The 18,988-nt window shown below is 44.2% G+C and overlaps 1 protein-coding gene across 12 annotated transcripts in view; it reads right to left on the reverse strand.

Annotated features, from left to right (window-relative positions):
* TACC2 (transforming acidic coiled-coil containing protein 2) overlaps positions 1 to 18,988 on the reverse strand; it is a 129,743-nt gene that overhangs the window by 69,946 nt on the left and 40,809 nt on the right. For all 12 annotated transcript variants that reach the window (XM_048311633.1, XM_048311638.1, XM_048311634.1 and 9 more), the window contains exon 5: positions 5,269 to 5,394. In XM_048311633.1, the coding sequence (XP_048167590.1) occupies positions 5,269 to 5,394 (126 nt within the window). The remainder of the gene's footprint in view (positions 1 to 5,268; positions 5,395 to 18,988) is intronic.

The raw sequence follows: 18,988 nt of genomic DNA on the forward strand, positions 1-18,988 counted from the left end.
TAAATCACTAATGACAGCTTTGCTGCTCTCACACAGCCCTTTCTCCCCAGTGTACAGCATAAACATTTGATTAAGTGATCTGTGTTTTAGGAAAAAACCCTAAAAACAGGGACTAAAGCATTCTCTTACTTTAAAAGCCCTCCCTAGGCTGTAAAGCTAAACACAGTAATCCCAGAACTCATTACATGGATGTTAAGTCCCTCTGCTCAGCAAAGCCCCACAAGCTCAGGAGCAGTGCAGTAACCACACAACTCCCCCTGCTCTCAGCCACACTCATTAAACCACTGACAGAAAAGGAACTACATAACCAATGACTTCATGTCTCAAAAGCAGGAGCAGTTTAAGGTCTTGTCACGCCACACTGTCCCTTCCAGGGCACCTCAGACACACCAGAGGGACACAAATGTCCTGGGGTAGCAGCCACACACAAACAGCCTCCCCTCCTGCCGGCTGCTGCTTCCAGAGATACAACACAAATGTTGATGGAAATGTTGATGGAGACAGGACGTGGCTGAGAAGCTTCTTACAGGTTTCCTGAACTAAATATAAACAGCTATCTTAGTCATTCCTTTTAAAAATTTCTCTCCTCTTCCCCCAGTAATTACACTGGAACTGTAGGCAGCAGATTAAATTGTGTTACTGATTAAGAGTTAGTAAGGTCCAGGAACAGGCTGTTCCCTTCTTTGGTGCATGTATACAAAGGACAAACCTAAAGCACAGCCCTAACTTCAGTCACAGTATGTAGGAGCATGAGAACAGCCATTTCCCACTTGTCCACTCAGTTACTGAGATCCCCAAAGCTCTCTGTGAGTGTAGTTTACCTTGATTAGCTTATATCCACGGAGCTGCTTTGTCCCATATGGGATAACTGCCCTGCTACTTCTAAGAAATTACCTCTGCTTTCCTCACTCCTTCCTTCCTTTCCTTCCTTTGGGTTGTCCAAACTGGCCTGACGCTGACACAGACACCCTAAATCTTCAGCCCCATCAAGTTAATACAAATAAATAAATAAATAACGATTAAAAAGCAGGCTGCTTCCTTTTTCATGCAAAGGCCTTTGTCCTTGGCTAAAAATGTCTCTGTCCTAATATAGTAACAGCATCCCCTCTATACCAAGGCGCTGTGACTATATAGGGGCACACGGAGAGCAGCGAAAGTAAGATTTTTAAAGCAGAAAAAAGTGAACTACTAAAAATAAGTGAGTGCTGAACATCTGTTTGGAGAGGAAACAAAGAGTTGCAAAACCCAAACAATTCACAAGAGGGCTCAGCCAAACAAGAGCACCAAAGGCACATAAAATTATGGCCCTGGTGTTACGGACACACAAAGCCCTACCTGCTTACAGTAGCACCTGATTCACCCACACTTCTTCAGACAGGCCCAAATGGCCATCTGCAGCCCTTCAGCTTCCCCCTTTAAGTCTTCCCACATCAAATGAAACAATTTTCAGAGACACTTTGACTAATGAGTGTCATTCCCAACACTAAAGCAAAGCTTGCCATCGACACACATGGATTTCTAGAAGAGCTCTGCTCCCTGCCCTTCACAAAGCCCTGCCTCCACTCCTCCTCCTGCTCTGACAGACTGCACAAATTGAGGCAGGGGAGCACAGAACAGCAACCCTGTCCAAAATACAGACTTTCTGTCCACTCTAAACTCTCCAGCCTAACACTGCATCAACTTGCATGTGTGTGTCAACTCACGGTACTTTTATCACCTCAGACATGAAGTGGCTACATTAAAACCTCTCCACAGCTATTATTAAAACAAGATTTTCCACTAAACTTATTTCTCAACTCATAGTATTTTAATGGTTGTAGCTAGAATACTACCAAAAGGCCCAAGTCTTCTCAGTGCACAGTAAACTATACATTGACCAGTATTTATCCTGTGGAGTAGAGCTGATCAGAGAACAAGCATTTTCAAGCACCATCTCTTTTAAGTAAACCTCAAAAATCACTTTCTGACTATCTGTGTGCACAGACAAACCTGGGTACTCCTGCCTGCTTGTGCTGCCAACACTAAGAAGTACAACCCTAAACAAAACTCATACAGGAAGTGCTTTCTAATTGGTCGTTTTTTCCTGGACATTTGCAGGTTTGGGGTTTTTTTCTCCCCACAAGGCAGGAAAGAAGCTGCAGGGAACAGACACTGCTCAGAAGTGTTTCTCACCTCTAACCTGGAGCCCAGCTAAGCTGTGGTCTTGTACAGCCAGGGCACTTATTTGCCTTCTCTGCCTTTCCAACCCAAACATTCCTCATACAACACAGAAGTCCTGTTGCAGAGCTCTGCACCTGCAGAGTAAGGAGAAAGCTGTGTCTGGCCAAAACTTCTAGTGCAATATGTACTGGCAAATCAGAGTGAACTTGGCCTTCCACTACTAAACAAAAATGCTTGGCAGAACCGCCAGTGAACTTTTTACCTAATTCTTTTCAGGGCACTTCTCCGTAGATAGAGTAAATAAAATTTTACTGAGCAGATGATAGCAGGTTGTCCCTGATCAATATGGCATCAGCAGGAGAGAGGCAGTCAATCACCCTCAAGAAGCAAAACAAAAATAGAGTTTCCTGACTGAACAGATGGAAGGACAACCTGATCTCTTACTCTGCCTGGCCATCTGGATGCCATTTAGCACAAACTGACCCCCACCCTATATGTACCATTATTTTTCCCTGTCAAATGATACCATCTGCATTATGTGACACCCCTGATGGGGAAACACATGGAAACGAAAGTACATTTAGTAAGTAACTAAATGTTTTGGGGGAAAACACTTTATGATTGCACCTTGCTGCAGACAGACTGGAATAACACCACGCCATTCAGGAGCCCTTGTAACATTTCCATGTTGCAGAGGTACCCAGCAGGCATCACAGAGACACCACATGCAGGTGCATTAGAGAGCTGTACCCAGTCATACTAAAATGCAGGGGTGCAGTGCTTCTACATAAAATGCCAAAAAAGCAGAGACTTTAATAAGATTATCTTACTTATATGGGCAATAATCTGCTCCATGACACAGGTGAATTGTTGATGATGGATAAGGCAATGACATAAAAGAAAAAACATCATCAAGGCTCTTCCCTCAGCTAAGAAAAGCCCAGTCCTGCTATTACTGATCCTGGCTGTGAGCATGATCACATGTGTTTTAAGAGCAATACTTTCATTTGCTACTAACATCATGTTGTTATCAGCTCAGGACTAAACCCCAAGGAAGTCAGCAGAGCTGCTGCTGCAGGAGGAGCTGCACCATGACTGAACCCACAGGAGCTAAAGCAGGGGTGCAGATGCATTGATTTAACCCCTCTTCTGCCAACCAGCAGCACCTGGGGGTGGGAACAGTGGCAGCCTTTGAGTTTTCCATGCCGGGACAGCAGGAAACCCCTCTGCAAGGCTCACAGAGAAGCTGGCGAGTGACAACAACCTGGACAGGAAAGACAGGTGAAGAAGAACAGGTAGGCTTTTATATCCAAAGCTGCACAGAGATGCAAATTAAAGGAGAAAGAAAAACAAACAACACTGACAAGAGTTAACTTGTGCAGCATTTTAAAAAAATATAAACAAAAGAGTTAAAACCAACAAACACAGAAGAACCACTCACAGCCAGCTTGACTGCAGCTGACCACAGTGTATTTCTCTGTCAGTTTCCTCTGTTTCAGGAACTGGAAAACCACCTACATCCAACGTGAAATACCCCTGGTTTGCAACTTTTTAGTGCTGAACCCTTGCAAAAATCCTTGCAGCTCCCTCAAGGTCAGGATTTGGAACACCAGGCAGATCCTGTGGTTGCTGCACAGTCTGTGTGCCCTCACCCCTACTGGGCTCAGCCACCCTGGATGGGGCAACCACAGCTCAGCACCAGCACAGCCTGCACAGCTGGGATGGAGCAAGGAACCCCGAGACAACCTTCAGACATCAACAATAAAAACATTTTAAAGGCACAAGTTATGAAGCAGATCAAAAGAAAAGGTAAAATATAATTAACTCGAAATTCCGGATTCAGATGAGAATGCAAACAGAGTGAATTCATGAGGTTTACAAGAAACAGTGAGTTAAAACACTCTAAGACTGCTCTCCCTAAATGTTTAATCATAGCTTGTGTGCCTTTTTCCCTGCAAACAGCAAATTATCGCCCCAAGGGCACACAATCCTCTGTTCCAGACTGTAGTCCAAAGACCATATACAAATCTTCCTCGCACTTTCGGTGTTAGTCTTTTTTCATGCCTCCACATTAAGAAAGTAGTTCACAGCTCCACCTCAGTTAATGCTCACTCTTTTCTAATTGCCTCACTACTATGGCCAACAATTCATTAGCAAGAAACAGAATCCACAAAAAACCCATCAGTAACCCAATTACATTTGTTAAAAACAAAGAAACACAACTCTTTTGAGTAAAAAAACTCACAAGAACTGGAAGAAATCCACATCATTAGCTTCCCACTTCTCTAGATCATCTTACTCAGACTGTAGGAAAAAGTTTGTTTCTCACAGACTCACTCAGCCAGCATTAGTGACTAACCAGCTTGGGGACTGGTGGCAGACCAGGATGGGCTAAACAGCAAAGTCACCCAGCTTTTAAGGAGGATTGAGCAAACCACACAAGGTCCCTTCTGCCTTTGATGGTGTATTATTGTGACTTCAGCTAACAACTTTAATGCTAGCTTAAATATACTGTGTGTGTTTACACTCCACTGAACTCCTGGTGATTGAAGGGTACACACACCCTACAAGGCTTCCTCTATTGTTAAGACAAATTTATATGCCCGAAGATCCTGACAACCCTACTACCACCAGCACAAATAAAGCGACAGTTTCCCCTCTCAGTGCAAGCAAAGGCAGACAAAAAGGCCAGAGTCCAACAGAGACACCTGAATGCTTTATAATTAACATTATACTGTTAAAGAACTTCTCAAAGAAAATGCCCAAGGGATTAGTTACCTTATACTACTAAAAAAAAAAATACATATATAAGGACGGAAAAGACATAGGCCATACATTACACCTTCAAGTGTCATGGCCCTCCTATGTGCTGAAGTGGCAGAATCTCAGACAGCATCTTACTTTGAAAGTTTTCACAAGGGGAGATTTAAACTCTGGTACAGATCTCTGCTGACAGATACAGGCAGACTCAGCAAACCCATCAGCAACTGGCCCTACCAGACATTTATCCATCCAAGGAGGGTGACAGCAGTTCCTCAGCCAGCCTACACCCTCCCACACCAGGGAGCAGCCACTGCCCCTGCCCCAGGGCACGGCTCTGGACAGTACCTTGCTGCAGTCAGCTCAGCAGCTCCCACGGGGACAGCATTTCCAAGGGCTGCAGGCACAGCTAAGGGATGCTCACAGAGATCGAGGGGAGAAGCCAACTGATTAGCATCACCTGGCCCAGGAGGGCTGTGGAGAGAAAAGACAGAGAGAAAGGCAGCCTTAGATGTCTGAGTTATCACAGAATGTTGTTTGCCTGTCTGAATTTCTGGACTTGAGCATGAACGAGCTAACTTGTGTGTTAGGGGAGGCAGAAAAAGTTGGCATTTTTAATCTAAGTTGCTTTTGTTCCCACAGGACTGAAGCCTCTGGATTTTTGTCTGAGTTACAACTGCAGGAGCAATGAGATAGTACAATACAACAGCATATTAACCCCATCGTGCTTCTGATTGTGAAAAACAAATGAGAAATGAAGCTGCTGCTTGAACAAGAGAAATGACAAGCTTTCCTTGCTCAGAAATCACATAAAACACAAGGAGCTGAATGTTGGCTTTCACTTGAGCTGGGGGGGCTCATCAGTGGGGGAGGGGGGCACAGAGTCAAAGGGGTCCAGGTGTTGTGGGGAACACACACAGGAAGACATCCAGCCTTGTCCCATTCCTGGGAAAAGCAGAGTGCCACGGAGTACCAGCAGCTTGTGGCTCAAGAAAACAATTTGGAAACACACTGCTGAATCAGTAAGGAAAGGAGCCTTGCTGTAAAAGGGATTTTGTTTATTTTTATGAGACACCAAACCATGGGGAACCCCCTGAAAACAACATTTTTGTTGCCTACTTCAACCTGACCTTGCCATGTGACCACCCAGAGATCAGGACCGAGGAAGCATCACTTTTCCCTAAAATTCACCAAAATCCTCAAGTTATTTGTAAAGTGTGACCTTAAAGTGCTGATGCAATTTCATGCTGCCCTGAACCCCTTCTGTCCATGTTGTTTCCTGTACCTACCAAGTGAACACAGCACTGAACACACAGGGATGGTACCATACACAGATGGGTTTGAGGTGCGTGAACTCAAAACCGTCACTCAGCATTTGCAATTCCAGCTTATAAATAAAAAGCTCTAAATCAGATAACTCAGCTTTAACTCTAAATGATTACTTCCTTATCTCACTTCAACTCCAGAGATACGGGACGATTCTCTACTGTAGTTTAATTTGGAATCCAAAACTATGACAAACAGTTAAACTTTACTATAACAATGTCAGTGTTATTCTGGTAATGACTGAAGGCTGCCATCTGAATGTACACACATTTCCTATATTTTATCTAAACGATTCTGTAACATGTTCATGTGGGAAAACTAATTACAACTCTGAGCAATTAACTGCCCACAAGTTCTCTGGTTCAACCACACCTGAGGGCTCTGCCTGTTGTAGGGAACTTTGAGCGAAGGTGTTTACAGGTTCCAAAGTCCTCCGGCTTATTAGCATAAAGGGACTGGTTTTCATTCACTGCTGAGTCGTAGATGCTGCACAAACTGGGGAGTCCCCTCTGCTTTGCCTTCAGATGAGTGTTTAGAAGGCAGGTTTTGACAACAGCACTTGACAATTTCTTTTTTATGTACATAGTGAGTAAAATGAGGAGATGGGCAGGCTTTGTTGTGGCTGTGGCAGAGCACTAAGGCTATTCCCAGTGAATATACAGGCAGCACAGCACAAACCCAAACTGCAACTGAAGCTGCTGTGCCCCAGTCTGGTGAGAAGCATTTGCTCCTCACCACTCACGTTTCCTGCACAGCCAACTCCTGGACAGGGAGTTTCATAGTTCATGGACAAAGTAACCTGAAACTCAGGCTTGGGGAGGCGATGGCGAAGCTGCTCCTTGCCAAGCCACCCTGCTCTGTGCCACACAAACAATGAAGCCATCCATAAGCTGCTCAAACGAGTTCCACAAAGTGACATTCCCCGGCATCACAACTGCCTTTGGCTCTCCAGGCGCCTGCCACCAGGTCCCTGCTGTCAGGCCTCTTGCAGCCACCAGCCTTTAAGGCCAATTTGTTCCAAGAATTGAACTCCACGAAAAGGCCATGAGCTTTTTCCACTCTGTTGCCTCTGTTCTGGGTCGAGCCTGGAAGAGAATCTACATAAAACTGCTTCCAAATTCTACTTATGACAAGCATGACTGAAATAGTTTGCAAAGGGAAATACCTCACAGTTTAACAAGCAGTTGCTTACCAACAGCTGCAGCGAGCACACTAACCTCAGCCCAAAGACCATGGGGTTCAGACTGTTATTAGTGTGTCACAAGAGAAAGACACTGCCCATCAGGTGTCCTTAGGCTCTTGAGTTTCACAATTTCACTTTTAAGGCCTCTACTTAGCCTTGGAAAGAAATTTTCCAAGTCACTGTTAGAAGGCAGGTATGCAAATAACAAGTTTCAGGCAAAGCTTGACCCACAGTAGTAATTAAATATCAATGAATGAATGAGAAATAACTCCATAAAGCTGTGTAATTTCTTCTGTTTAAACACAGCAGGTCTTACCTCTGTCTATGTAGAAAGGTTTCGAACCAAGGCAGAAAATTAAAATACATACAGGGGCACAACTTGGCACACGAGGACATGGAGCAGCGAGTGCTGGGTGCTCTGGTGGGTCTGTTTGCTGCTCTTCTCCTGACATCCCTGAGATGCAGACCTTAAACCCCTAACTTCATAGGAAAGTTATAAAACGCTTTGACACTGGTGCTGGAGACAGAAGGCAGCTATGGGTCTTGGCATTTACTCCCTGTCCATGTTTTTCCAATCAGGAGAGCTGGATGTGGCTCGCTTTGAACAGTCAACAATAGCTCCAAGTTTACTCCAAGGGAAACCAATAAGCATTTCAAACTCTGCTATCTCCCAGTCCCAAACATTTGGTTGCTTTTAAAGAGATAACAGCAAGATTTATGGATCCTGCTCTTACCCCAGAAATCTCTGGAAAATGGCACCAACAACCACAAGGCAGGACCGAGCTCTGAGTGCTCTCATCACCCACTGTTTTGTTTTCTTCAGGACACAAGATGTTCTCGTTGGGTACAGCAAGGCTGACAGACAAAATCCTCTAGATTTCATACTTGGCTTTCTAATATCTTAGGCCAAAGAGTCATTTTTTGACCCTCATTTTACCCATCCATAAAAAGTATTGATCAATCCCAGAAAAATATTGAGAGAATTTACTGTTGGTAAGTTCTTACACTGCAATTCTTTGGAAAGGAAGAAGATCTACATCAGTTTAAAATTCATTCATTCAAACACACCATACCTCATAAAATTTGTTCCATTTTATTAATTCCTTCACAGTATTTTTACCTTCTTGCACTTTAGTTTGTAGCTTATCTCATACATTAGCCACATTCACTGAAATAAATTTGGTGTTTAGAAAATCCAACAATAACCTGCTATAGTAACTCTAAGCAACTTTGGCATTGCTGTTCTTTAAAAGTATTTTCATGATTACTGGGACTCCTGTCAATGTTTCAGCAAAGAAGGAAATAGGAAGTTATTTCTTATATTAGAAATCAACATTACAGATATCACTAACTAAAACTAAACTTGTTTATGGAACAGCTCAGAACTGCTGCATAAGATACAAGCAAAGCATTAAAAACAAACAAGCCCCTCTTTTCTTCCCCTCCTGTACTACTACTTATGAACCAATTTAAAACCCATTTAAATATCAACAGCATTTCAGGAAAAATATGAGATTCTAAGATTAAAATGGAAAGTGTGGCTTTATTTCCCAAGGAACTAAGGGAACATCCATCCTCACAGGACAAGTCCATACACCAGCAACAGCTTAAAAGCTCAGACACAACAATGACTGGGGGTCACTTTTGCTGGTCACTGTGCTTAGATATAGCCAGGGTTTTACTTTTACAAGCTAAAAACACACAGGCAAAAGTTCAAGTTTTGGGAAATACACTGCCTTTTGTAAACCCAACAAAAGACCTACTTATCCATTTAAATATGTTATTTTGGAAAAATCTCTCAAATTCCATACTCCTCTGAAGAAGAAACTGTGCCTTAAGTGCCTTGCACCAGCACTTTGTATTTAGGCTCGACCAAGCTGAGTCCTGCTGAGCCAGGGCTGTGCAAACACAGTAATAAAGGTATCCAAGAGATGACCTGGCATGTGTTAATTAAAAGCAAAGAAAACCCCTGTCACACATGGGAAACACAAGTCTGATGCCCAGCGCATGGCAGCGTAACTACACTTATCATCAAGACACCAGAACTGGCCTCTGGCGGAATTATTCCAGTGCCTGGGATTTACATGGTGTTCCTCTGAGCGGGACTCGAGGAATCAGCAGAACAGGTCTGGGTGCTGGGTGACAGTGCCTGCAGCGCCCGGGGAGAGCCAGCCCAGGCCAGGCTGGAGCAGCACTGAGGCACACCTGTCCCCAAGGGAGAGCCCTGCCATCACCCTGGCTGGCCACGCTCCATGCGGGAACATGCCCAGCTCCGGACACAAGGCTGTGCTTCCAGCAACGGGGCAGTGAGTCCCTTCTCTCCCTGCACAATCCCATCCTAACAACACAAGGAAGGCAAGCAAACGCAGGAGCTGCGTTCTGGAGACATTAAAGCATTTTTTACAAGACTTCCTGAAGGCAATTCCCCACCTGTGGAAAGCAAGCCCAGCTGTGCAGCAGCTGGCAATCCCTGCAGGTGAGTCCCGGCGTTCTGCTGGGTGGGAGCAGAGCGCTATCGCTGTCAGGGACCACGCAGAGGCATTCTCAGAAATTGTACATTTCTGGCACTGGTTGTGGAAACCCTGAGAAGATAGAGGAGTTATCTTGGCAGGGGATGGTGTTTAGTCACACGTTACCTGAGGGCCTGCACTTCCTCTCTCACCCAACCCTCCCTGCTTAGAAATCCCTTTATTTCTTAACACGTGTACCCAGATTGATCATTGACTGATCAGATGTAACAATAAAACAGAATTTTGGGGTTTTTTTTCCTGAGTGTGCCGCATTACTGTGCTCGCATTAAAACTTAGGATGAGTTGCTACATTAAGCAAACACAATTATGTTAGACTAAAACACTTAAAGGGACTGAAATGTGTTACAGCACTACTTCCGTCGCAAGCTAAAAGAGGGACAGCAGAAAGCCACATAAAAGTATCAGAAGTATAAATCACAGGATGAATAAGCATATTTGCTGTAATAACTGTCAACCATTAAAAAAAGCCAATCACGTCACCACGGAGCAGCTTTTAGAGCCTCGGAAGGGCTCTCGGTCACGTCCTGATGTCATTGGAGCAGGATTTCAGAGTTCCGAAGTTCCCAGTTAGTAAACCTGAAGCAGAAGTTCCTCAGTGCAAACACCACACACAGAGTCTCCTCCTCGCTCGAGCACAAACCCCAAACCCAGCCAGAAACCAGAGCAAGAGCCACAAAACCATCCACTCCTTGTTTTTTTTTTTTTTTTTTTGGGGGGGGGGGGGGGGGAAAGGAGAGTTACTCCTCACCCAGAGCTGGAAGCAGCGCTGCGGCAGCGGGAGAGTTTCCAAAAGTTTTTCAAAAGGGAAAAAAAACAAAACAAAACAAAACAAACAAAAAACCCCAAGAGGGAAAAAAACAAAAACTTTCCCACTCACAAGTGCCTACTTACCAACGCCAGGAAATAATCAGCAGCGTTCCTAGTCGCAGTCATCCTCGCCGGCAGCACAGCCCCCCGGCACAGCCCCTCGCCCGGCCGCCGCTCCCCGGCGCTCCCACCATCCCGGGCGGGCACCGCGCCTCCGCCGAACCCCGCTCCCCGCCGCTTCTCCGGGCGAGCTCCGGGAGCGTACAAAAGGCCGAGGAATAGGAGCCCGGAGCTGCTGCTCGCAGGCTCCTCCCATGAGGCTCCCCGAGGAAAGGCCGGAGCGGCCGCGATGCCGCGCCCGGGTCCTCCCCCGCCGGCTCCGGCGCTGCCGCCGCCCCGGGGCATCGGAGCCCGGCGGGGCAGGGCTGGGGCTCCCGCAACAAAGGAGCGAAACCACCAACGCCAGCCCCACTGACCGCCTCACACGTGGGTTGTCTTCTCTTTTTTTTTTAAGTTTTTATTCCCCCCCCCCCCCCCCCCCCCCCTCGGTTTTACGGTGGAATTTCGGAGTTTGCATCCGCTGGAGGGGGGGGGATGTGGAGAGATTAAATTACGGTGTGTGTAACGCTTAAAGCACACACAGATAGCTCCCAATGTTTTAAAAGCCACTTAAGAAGAGCCTGGTTTAATTGATGGTGTTTGGCAACTTTTTTTTTTTTTTTTTCCCCCCAAGTTTCAGGCCGCAGGAATGGTGTTTTGCCCAACCTTAAATAAAACTTTTTTAAATGGTTTCAGGATGTAAAGTTTTTAACACCTTTCACAGAAGCATTATGTGTTTCTAGCATAACAAATAACATTTTCTTAAATCTAAACCAAGCCATTTTTAATCCTAGCTGAATTGTTGTGTTAAATTCCAGCTCCTAAAGTCACCCAGGTTTTCTCATAGGTTTCTTTACCTGCCTTCTTATAGGTTAATCTTATTTTTCAATCTTTCTTATGGGTTTCTTTACCTGCCTTCTTGTTTCTTTACCTGCTTTCTTATGAGTTTCTTTCTTTCCATAGGTTTTTACCTGCTTTCTTACAGGTTTCTTTACCTCTAAGAAAATGGGGCAGTTTTAATTAGTTACATGCCCTTATTAATCTCTTAGGTTTCCTATGGGTTTATTACAACACAAAAGAATGGCTTTACAGGTAATTAAGTCTGGATGGGGATACACCAAATTGCATATACGAGCTGCCAGCACCCAAGGAATTAACTGAGTCTCTCCCCAGGGAGATCATTATCATGTTTATAACATGCCATACAATAACTATAAGCTTTATGATATCTATCCCACAGCAAGAGAGTTGGTAGATTGGGCATTTGGTAAGCAATCAAGATACTTCAGATGAAATGCTGGGACTACAGAGACTCAATTTAGCTGAGTTAGTTTCCCAGCTGACTCCCTGTCTCCAAACTCTTCAACTGTGCTGCCAGCCACATCTTGGGTGATAAAACTGACACTTCCTCTTCTTCAGAACTCAGTCCAGCCCCTAGCAGGACTGTGCATCTCCTTTTAATATTAAGGTACAGTAATGATACCTGGGGGACTCCTCAAAGCATCAATTCAGAACTGGGCTGCAGGGGGGGAAATATATTAATCAGTTTTTAATTTTTTAACTCTTGGACAGTTCCTACTTCTAGCTCTTGTCTGATCTTCTATAAGCAAAAGGAGGCAACAGATTTTTGTTCAGGTGAATTTTGTGTTAGAGGAGAACTTTCCCATCTAGTCTGAAAGCAGAAGACAGGGATTTCCCCTCCATGTGCTCATTGCTGCTTTTAACAATTCAGATAGCTGTACAGGAACTAGAAGGCTACACCAAATGATCCCCAGACACCAAATCAGGCACTGTAATGGCTTAAAATGCTGAAAAACATGTAGACTGCCACCATCATCTGGGCTGCAGGGTATGGCTTTTCATGGGGCCAACACTGTGAATGGTATGGGGAGAACCCACTTGGTTGCAGCACTGGGAGCCAGTAGCACCCACTCTGACAGCAAGAATTAAGATGAGTCTCAGAGTTAAAACTTTCTTGGGAGAGTGTCTCTCTCATATCCTGCTTCCCAAGCAGTAGGAAACCAGCCATGGAAAAATTTACTGTGATTTTTGATACAGGTACAAGGATCCAGTCCCCCTCTCATTTTGGGGGGAATTAACCTCTTTTGCCATCTGGAAGCCATTTCACAAATAGCTTCTGCAGGTATAACTGCCCTGAGGGGGAGGGAAACCCTGGAAAGAGGAAGATTCATTAAAATAAATTTTTATTTTCTTTGCAAGCAGCACTTCAGTCTGGCTCAAAGCCGTGGCCACAGACAAGCCATGTTCCTGCTAACAGAACCAAATCGAACATTTTTGGAATAAATGGTCATTTTTCTCAAACAACATACCTCTCCGTGTTTATTCCTTAGCCTTTTGCTGTGCCAAAACCTTTGGACCAACTGTGAAGCAATTTCAACCCACCTTTGTGACAGAAACATTTCCAATTGTCTCCCAGTGCCTTCTGCTACTTAACCATGGGAACCTGATAGGCTGAAACTCCAGGGAAAAGCTCAGGTGTGCCTGAGCTACCTTAACAGAAGGCTTGGGCAGGACAGAGGGAACCAGCTGAAAGCAACAGGGAAACAAGAGATAAGCAAGCTCCCAGCAGACAATGACAGAGTAGGGGTGGCTGTCAGGGTGCAGCAGGGCCAGGCTGGCTGGGGCAGATCAAAGAGCCGCCAAGGAAAGCCTTGCAAAAGATTTCTCCGGAGGCCACAGCTGGGCTGGAGTGGCGAGTGGCTGATGAGAGGGATGGGGAGCAGGAGACATCCCACAGGATGGCTGTGCCAGAGCCCAGGCCTTCCCCTGGCTCCCTGCGAGGAAAATCCAGAAAGCATCAGGATGGCACAAACTAAGGGGGGGACACTTTTAAAAACGTAGATCATGGAATCACGGAGTGGTTTGGGCTGGAAGGGACTCATCCAGTGCCATCCCCTGCCATGGGCAGGGACACCTTCCACTGTCCCAGGCTGCTCCAAGCCCCAATGTCCAGCCTGGCCTTGGACACTTCCAGGGATCCAGGGGCAGCCCCAGCTGCTCTGGGCACCCTGTGCCAGGGCCTGCCCACCCTCACAGGGAAGAGTTTCTTCCCTATATCAAATCTAGTCCTGCCCTCTTTCATTTTAAAGCCATTCTCCCTTGGCCTATCACTATATGGCCTTCTGAAAAATGCATATGTGATTTTAAATTGTTCTTTGTGAAAACTTGGTGCCCGTTTTACAACAAATCCATAGAAATGTACTTCAGTTTGTTTAGAGTAAAAGAGGAGCTTCTTGTTTGCATTTCCTAACCAGAGGCTCACAATCATTCACTCTGCAAAACCACAGACCCAATTAACTGCAGAGCAGCCTGGCTGAGATACCAAGCCAAGTTCTGTAACAAACACCTGAACTTTATACTTCTGCTACTTTCCACATACAAATTACCCACAGCCATCATTTGTGGTGGCTGAAAATTAGGTTGTGCATTTCCCAGCAATTTTTACTGGCAAGGCTTTGGGATGGCTGTCTCTTTAAATTCCCAGACTTTCACCTTAATCTGAAGCAAAGTTTAATGTTAACCCATTACAGCTTGCAGGATAAAAGTGATGGGAAACTGCCATTTTACAAATTTCCAATTAAGTAAGATTGGTTTTTAGAAAACCCTAGGCTAGACTCGAAGCCTCACAAATTCCAATGGTAACTTCTCTAGCAAACCAAGTTTATCTGGAGTTTCTACCAGAAAAACAAGATTTGGAGAATGGTAGATGTAACATAAGTTTCATGTACCATCACAACACTCAAAAAAGAAAAAAAAGATAAGACATGAAAAATCTTGGAGACTTTAAATATTCAGCAAAACTAATTCTATATTTTGAGTCATTTAATGACGTTGTTAGGAAGGGGAAATGGAAGTTTTAGGTGTCTATTCATTTTTTTCCGTAGTTGTTAGTAACTGAGCAATGTATTCATGCTTTTAGCTTCCATTCCAGGAAACAAATCCAATCTTCTCTGTCTGCTGCAGAGTTATTCTTAGCTGGCTTTGATATTTCTATCAGCTAGGAGAGCATAACAATGTTATCATGGTTACAAATTCCAAAGATTTTACATAAGCTCTTGAGTGCCTTAAGAAAAAAAAAAAAAAAGGGCTTTATTGATTACACTGTTTGTGTTTCATTAGCCAAAGCAGCTAGGAAAAACATTCTGGAGAAGAATTTTAAAAAAGCAGTTTGATGAGTTTCATGGAGCATGTGCTCCATGTTTTTCAGAGCACCATGGACAAAGAGAAGCCAAGATTGACAGGTTGGAGGCTGGAAAACACCAGGCCAATGAATCATTTAAATCCTACTTGTCTACATACAGCCTGTCTTCCTAATTTGATTTTTTTAATCTGTTGAAACAACTAGACACCCCTCTTATTAAAGCAGAGCAGGACAACTGTGGGTATAGTGCTTGTAGGATGGTCTGGGTGGAAAAGGATCACAGGACAGGGCAGAATTCTCCCTGGCTCACCTGCCAGAGGCTCAGGGCCAAGTCCTTTGCTGGGATCACTCCAATGGAGCAGAGATTTTTGGGCCAGCATTTACGCCCTCCAAGGGCAGGCTGCAGCCTCTCACACAGCTGCCTTGAAAGGAATGTACCAAGAGGGAAAGAAAGTCAATTAGTGAAATTAAATTGGAAACAACCTTGTGGAGTCCTGGGGCACTTTTGGACAGCTGGTTATTTTACTGAGGATACCAAACAGGGGCAGTGGGGAAGAGGAAGGATTAAGCCTGGCTGAACAAAGAGGAGGTGCCAAGCACATTCCAGCGAGGAGAACAAGATTACTGCAACATTCTAGGGCTGGTCCTTCCCTGCAGCGCAGAATGGTGGCAATCAGCATTTCACAGGGACCTTAGAATCCAGAACAAGTACGCCTTTGATTGCAGCAATTAGCATTTCTGCACTTATTACTGCAATTTGAGAAGAAGTACTTCTTACAGACACTCCAAAGACACTCCACTGTAAGAATTAACCTGTGAGGTGAGTGTAGATGGACAGGCCCCAACGGATCCATATAACATTTTTTTATTTTTCCAGAGTACCCAAATGTTAAGGAATTGCAATAACTAAAAACTCCCCTCTTTTTTTTAGCAATGCATCTGTGGATTTCCATGCACCTGGACCAGTATTGATAAGATGGGCTCCAAAGAATCAACATAAAAGATAAGAGGAAAAACAGAAAGAAAAGGGTATTGCAAGATCTGTGGAGTTGTAGCTCTTCAGACACATCTGTGTGTCTGTAATTGCTGTTTTCAGAGATGGCCTCCACCGGGTTCAAAGCTGGGGCTAATCCTACTTCGTATATTCTATTAGAAGTAGGGACCATGGACAAAGCTCCACGGTACCCAATTTTCCAAGAAGCCAGAAGATACAGTGTTGGAATAGGGAGAACAGGGGATCTGTAAGATGCAGAAATTATTTTGAGAAAACAGGTTGAAAAATACATCTGGGGAAATCTAATTAGGGGGGAAAAAAGTAATCTGAAAGTAATTTTTATTTAATGAGGAAAGAAGACTGAAAATGATGCTAAACTTCCCGTGCAGACATTGGACAAAGTATGGCAGTGTCTGTGCTGGATTTCTTTAGCAAATGCCTGTATTTGATTAAATAAATGTAAAGTCTTGAGAAACACAGAAGGATGTGTGAAAACAGCAGCTCATCTACCACCCATCCATGTCAGTACCTACCTTACAATGTGTGTCATGATCTCACATACCTGGCTTTTCACTGGAATGTTTTTTGAATACAGCAGGGCATACTATCCAATCAGCATTTTATAAATACTTTACAAATTTAATAAATACTTAGATGCTGCCTAAACCAGAGGTCATTGACCATTCCATGGTCAATGGAATCCATGAGAGTAGTTGGCAAAACTCCCTTTCACTTCCTAGAAAGCAATGGGAGATGTCTGTTGGGTAAGAGCAAAGGTATCTTAATTTTACTCTGCTGTGAATAGAAAAATACCAAAATTAAATATCTCAGACTTCACACAGATGAAATTCCCACTGAACTGCCCATCCTATTAATTTAGTTCAGAACTGGAGGCATGTCCAAAGGCACAACTGTACTAACAGCTGCACCTACTGAGGGTAACAATGACAGTAAGAAGGGAGGTAAATAAAGAGAAAGAATTCAGATATAAAGAAAGAAGAGCAGGAGGGATAAATAACCAGATTGATTTTGTGCCTTTCATTTATGTGTAAATCACCTCCAGCTATTTTTCCCTTTGCTTTGTGATCCTGAGATGCTACACACCTGAATCAATTTTGAGGTTAAAAAATAGGGAATTAAAGACCTGCATTATCAGTGTTTTGACAAGTTTCCTTTTAACTGCAAACTCTTGTTTTCAGATGCTAACAACACAAAGCCTTAGTGCTCAAAACCCACTTGCCTGATCTGAAAAGCAGTTCTACATTCCCCACCTCATCCAGCAAGACTGTTAAAATATTTAATACTGTTTGTCATGGAGACAAAAAAAGACCAAGTCATATTTATTAAGGAGTGAACATTCTTTTTGGAGTTACTGAACTCGCCAATTTTTGATGGCAAGAACAAAGAATGAAGCAATTCCAAAAGTATATCTGGACCAACTTTAGAGATCTTGTCTGACCTATGCAGAGGACATAAGGAGTGTTTTTCAAGTAGTTTTGCTGACTCCCAACTGCTGCCATGTACTTGCCACATAAAAATACTGTTTTGAGTGGTGCGTGATGGGAGTCAGTACAGCAGACCTCTGCGTTCTCTAAGAGCATGGGTGTCACTGCTTGCAGTGTGTTTACAGCTCCCTGTGCTCTTCCCTGACTGCACAGCCAGCCCAGCTGAGCCCCTGAGCATCTTTGTGAGCCTGCAACACCCAGAGGCCTGTGAACAAACCCAGTGTTTTGCCAAACCAACAAATCAGCCAACACATGCAATGTGTTCTCTGTACCTGCACATTTGGGAATCACTTCACAGCCTCCCCCTCTAAAAGCTCCCTCAGTACCTTTTCCAAGAGACAATGGCAGCTTGCATGTGCCATTTGAATTACAACAGCTTATCAAAAAATCCATCCCACCTCTGAACATCCCGAAAATTTTGCCATCATTTCCAAGTTTATTCCACACTCTGCTCAACATCTGTCACAGTCCATGATGCAGACAGGAGCATTTCAGGGACTTGAGGGCTCCCTGTATGTACAGGAACCTCCATTCTCCATGAAAGAAAGATGAAGTGTGGGTTACATTACAGATCTGTGAGTATCCACTGCAAGAGGAGAAAAAAACAGAAAAACCAACTCAAGTCCTGATCTTTCTTTCCGAGTAAACCTCGGACAGAAAATGAGGCAATCAGATGCCCAATAAGTAGGAAAAATGACGTTTTTGATGCCCAAATGTGGCCATTAGGAATACAGGTTTTTAGTTATTGGCTTGGTAAAGAGAGTTAAAAACATCAAAACAAATTGAGGTTTTTTTCAGTCTGTTTCAATGCTGACAGACAGGTTTGCCAAAATCCAGCTCTTCCCTGCTTCTGCTGGTGGCACAGCTGTACTTCCACAAGGAAGTGTGGCTTCAGCCACAATCTCCTTTCCAAAAATGACTTCCTTTTTACTGAAGATTTGAAGGGAAGTGACTGGTGCTGTACTACTGCCTGCAGACATAAGGACTCTCCTTATCAGTTGCCCAGAGTTGCCTCCCTAAAGGAGGTGGGAGCAGGAATCACTCCAGGCAGCACTTGGATTCACTGTTCATCTCAAGACCAGCCTCCTCTCAGGGCATAGCCACAAAGGGAAGAAATTCATCTATTTCCTCTCCAGGAAGAACTCCTAACAAGGATTTAAGAGTCAGATTACTCAACTTTACCCCCTCATGCACAATTCAGTGGGGTTTCAACATATGGGATCTTGTAAGAGAGGGAATTACAGAGAAGCAGTGGAAGGGGAGGAAACAAAGCTGAAACCATTCAGAACCTTCTCCCTCTGAGAAAGAAGGTTCTGAATGGTTCTCAGAACTATTTCTTTCTCCTAAACATAATTTACTTGTTACTGATATTTGTTTTGAGAGCTGGGGAGGAATCTTTCTCCCTGGAGTTCCCTATATCAGGTCCATATCCTCACAGTCAGCTCTTAGAAATGTGCACCT

Source organism: Corvus hawaiiensis, chromosome 8 (assembly GCF_020740725.1).
Source record: "Corvus hawaiiensis isolate bCorHaw1 chromosome 8, bCorHaw1.pri.cur, whole genome shotgun sequence".
Taxonomy (NCBI): Eukaryota; Metazoa; Chordata; class Aves; order Passeriformes; family Corvidae; genus Corvus; species Corvus hawaiiensis.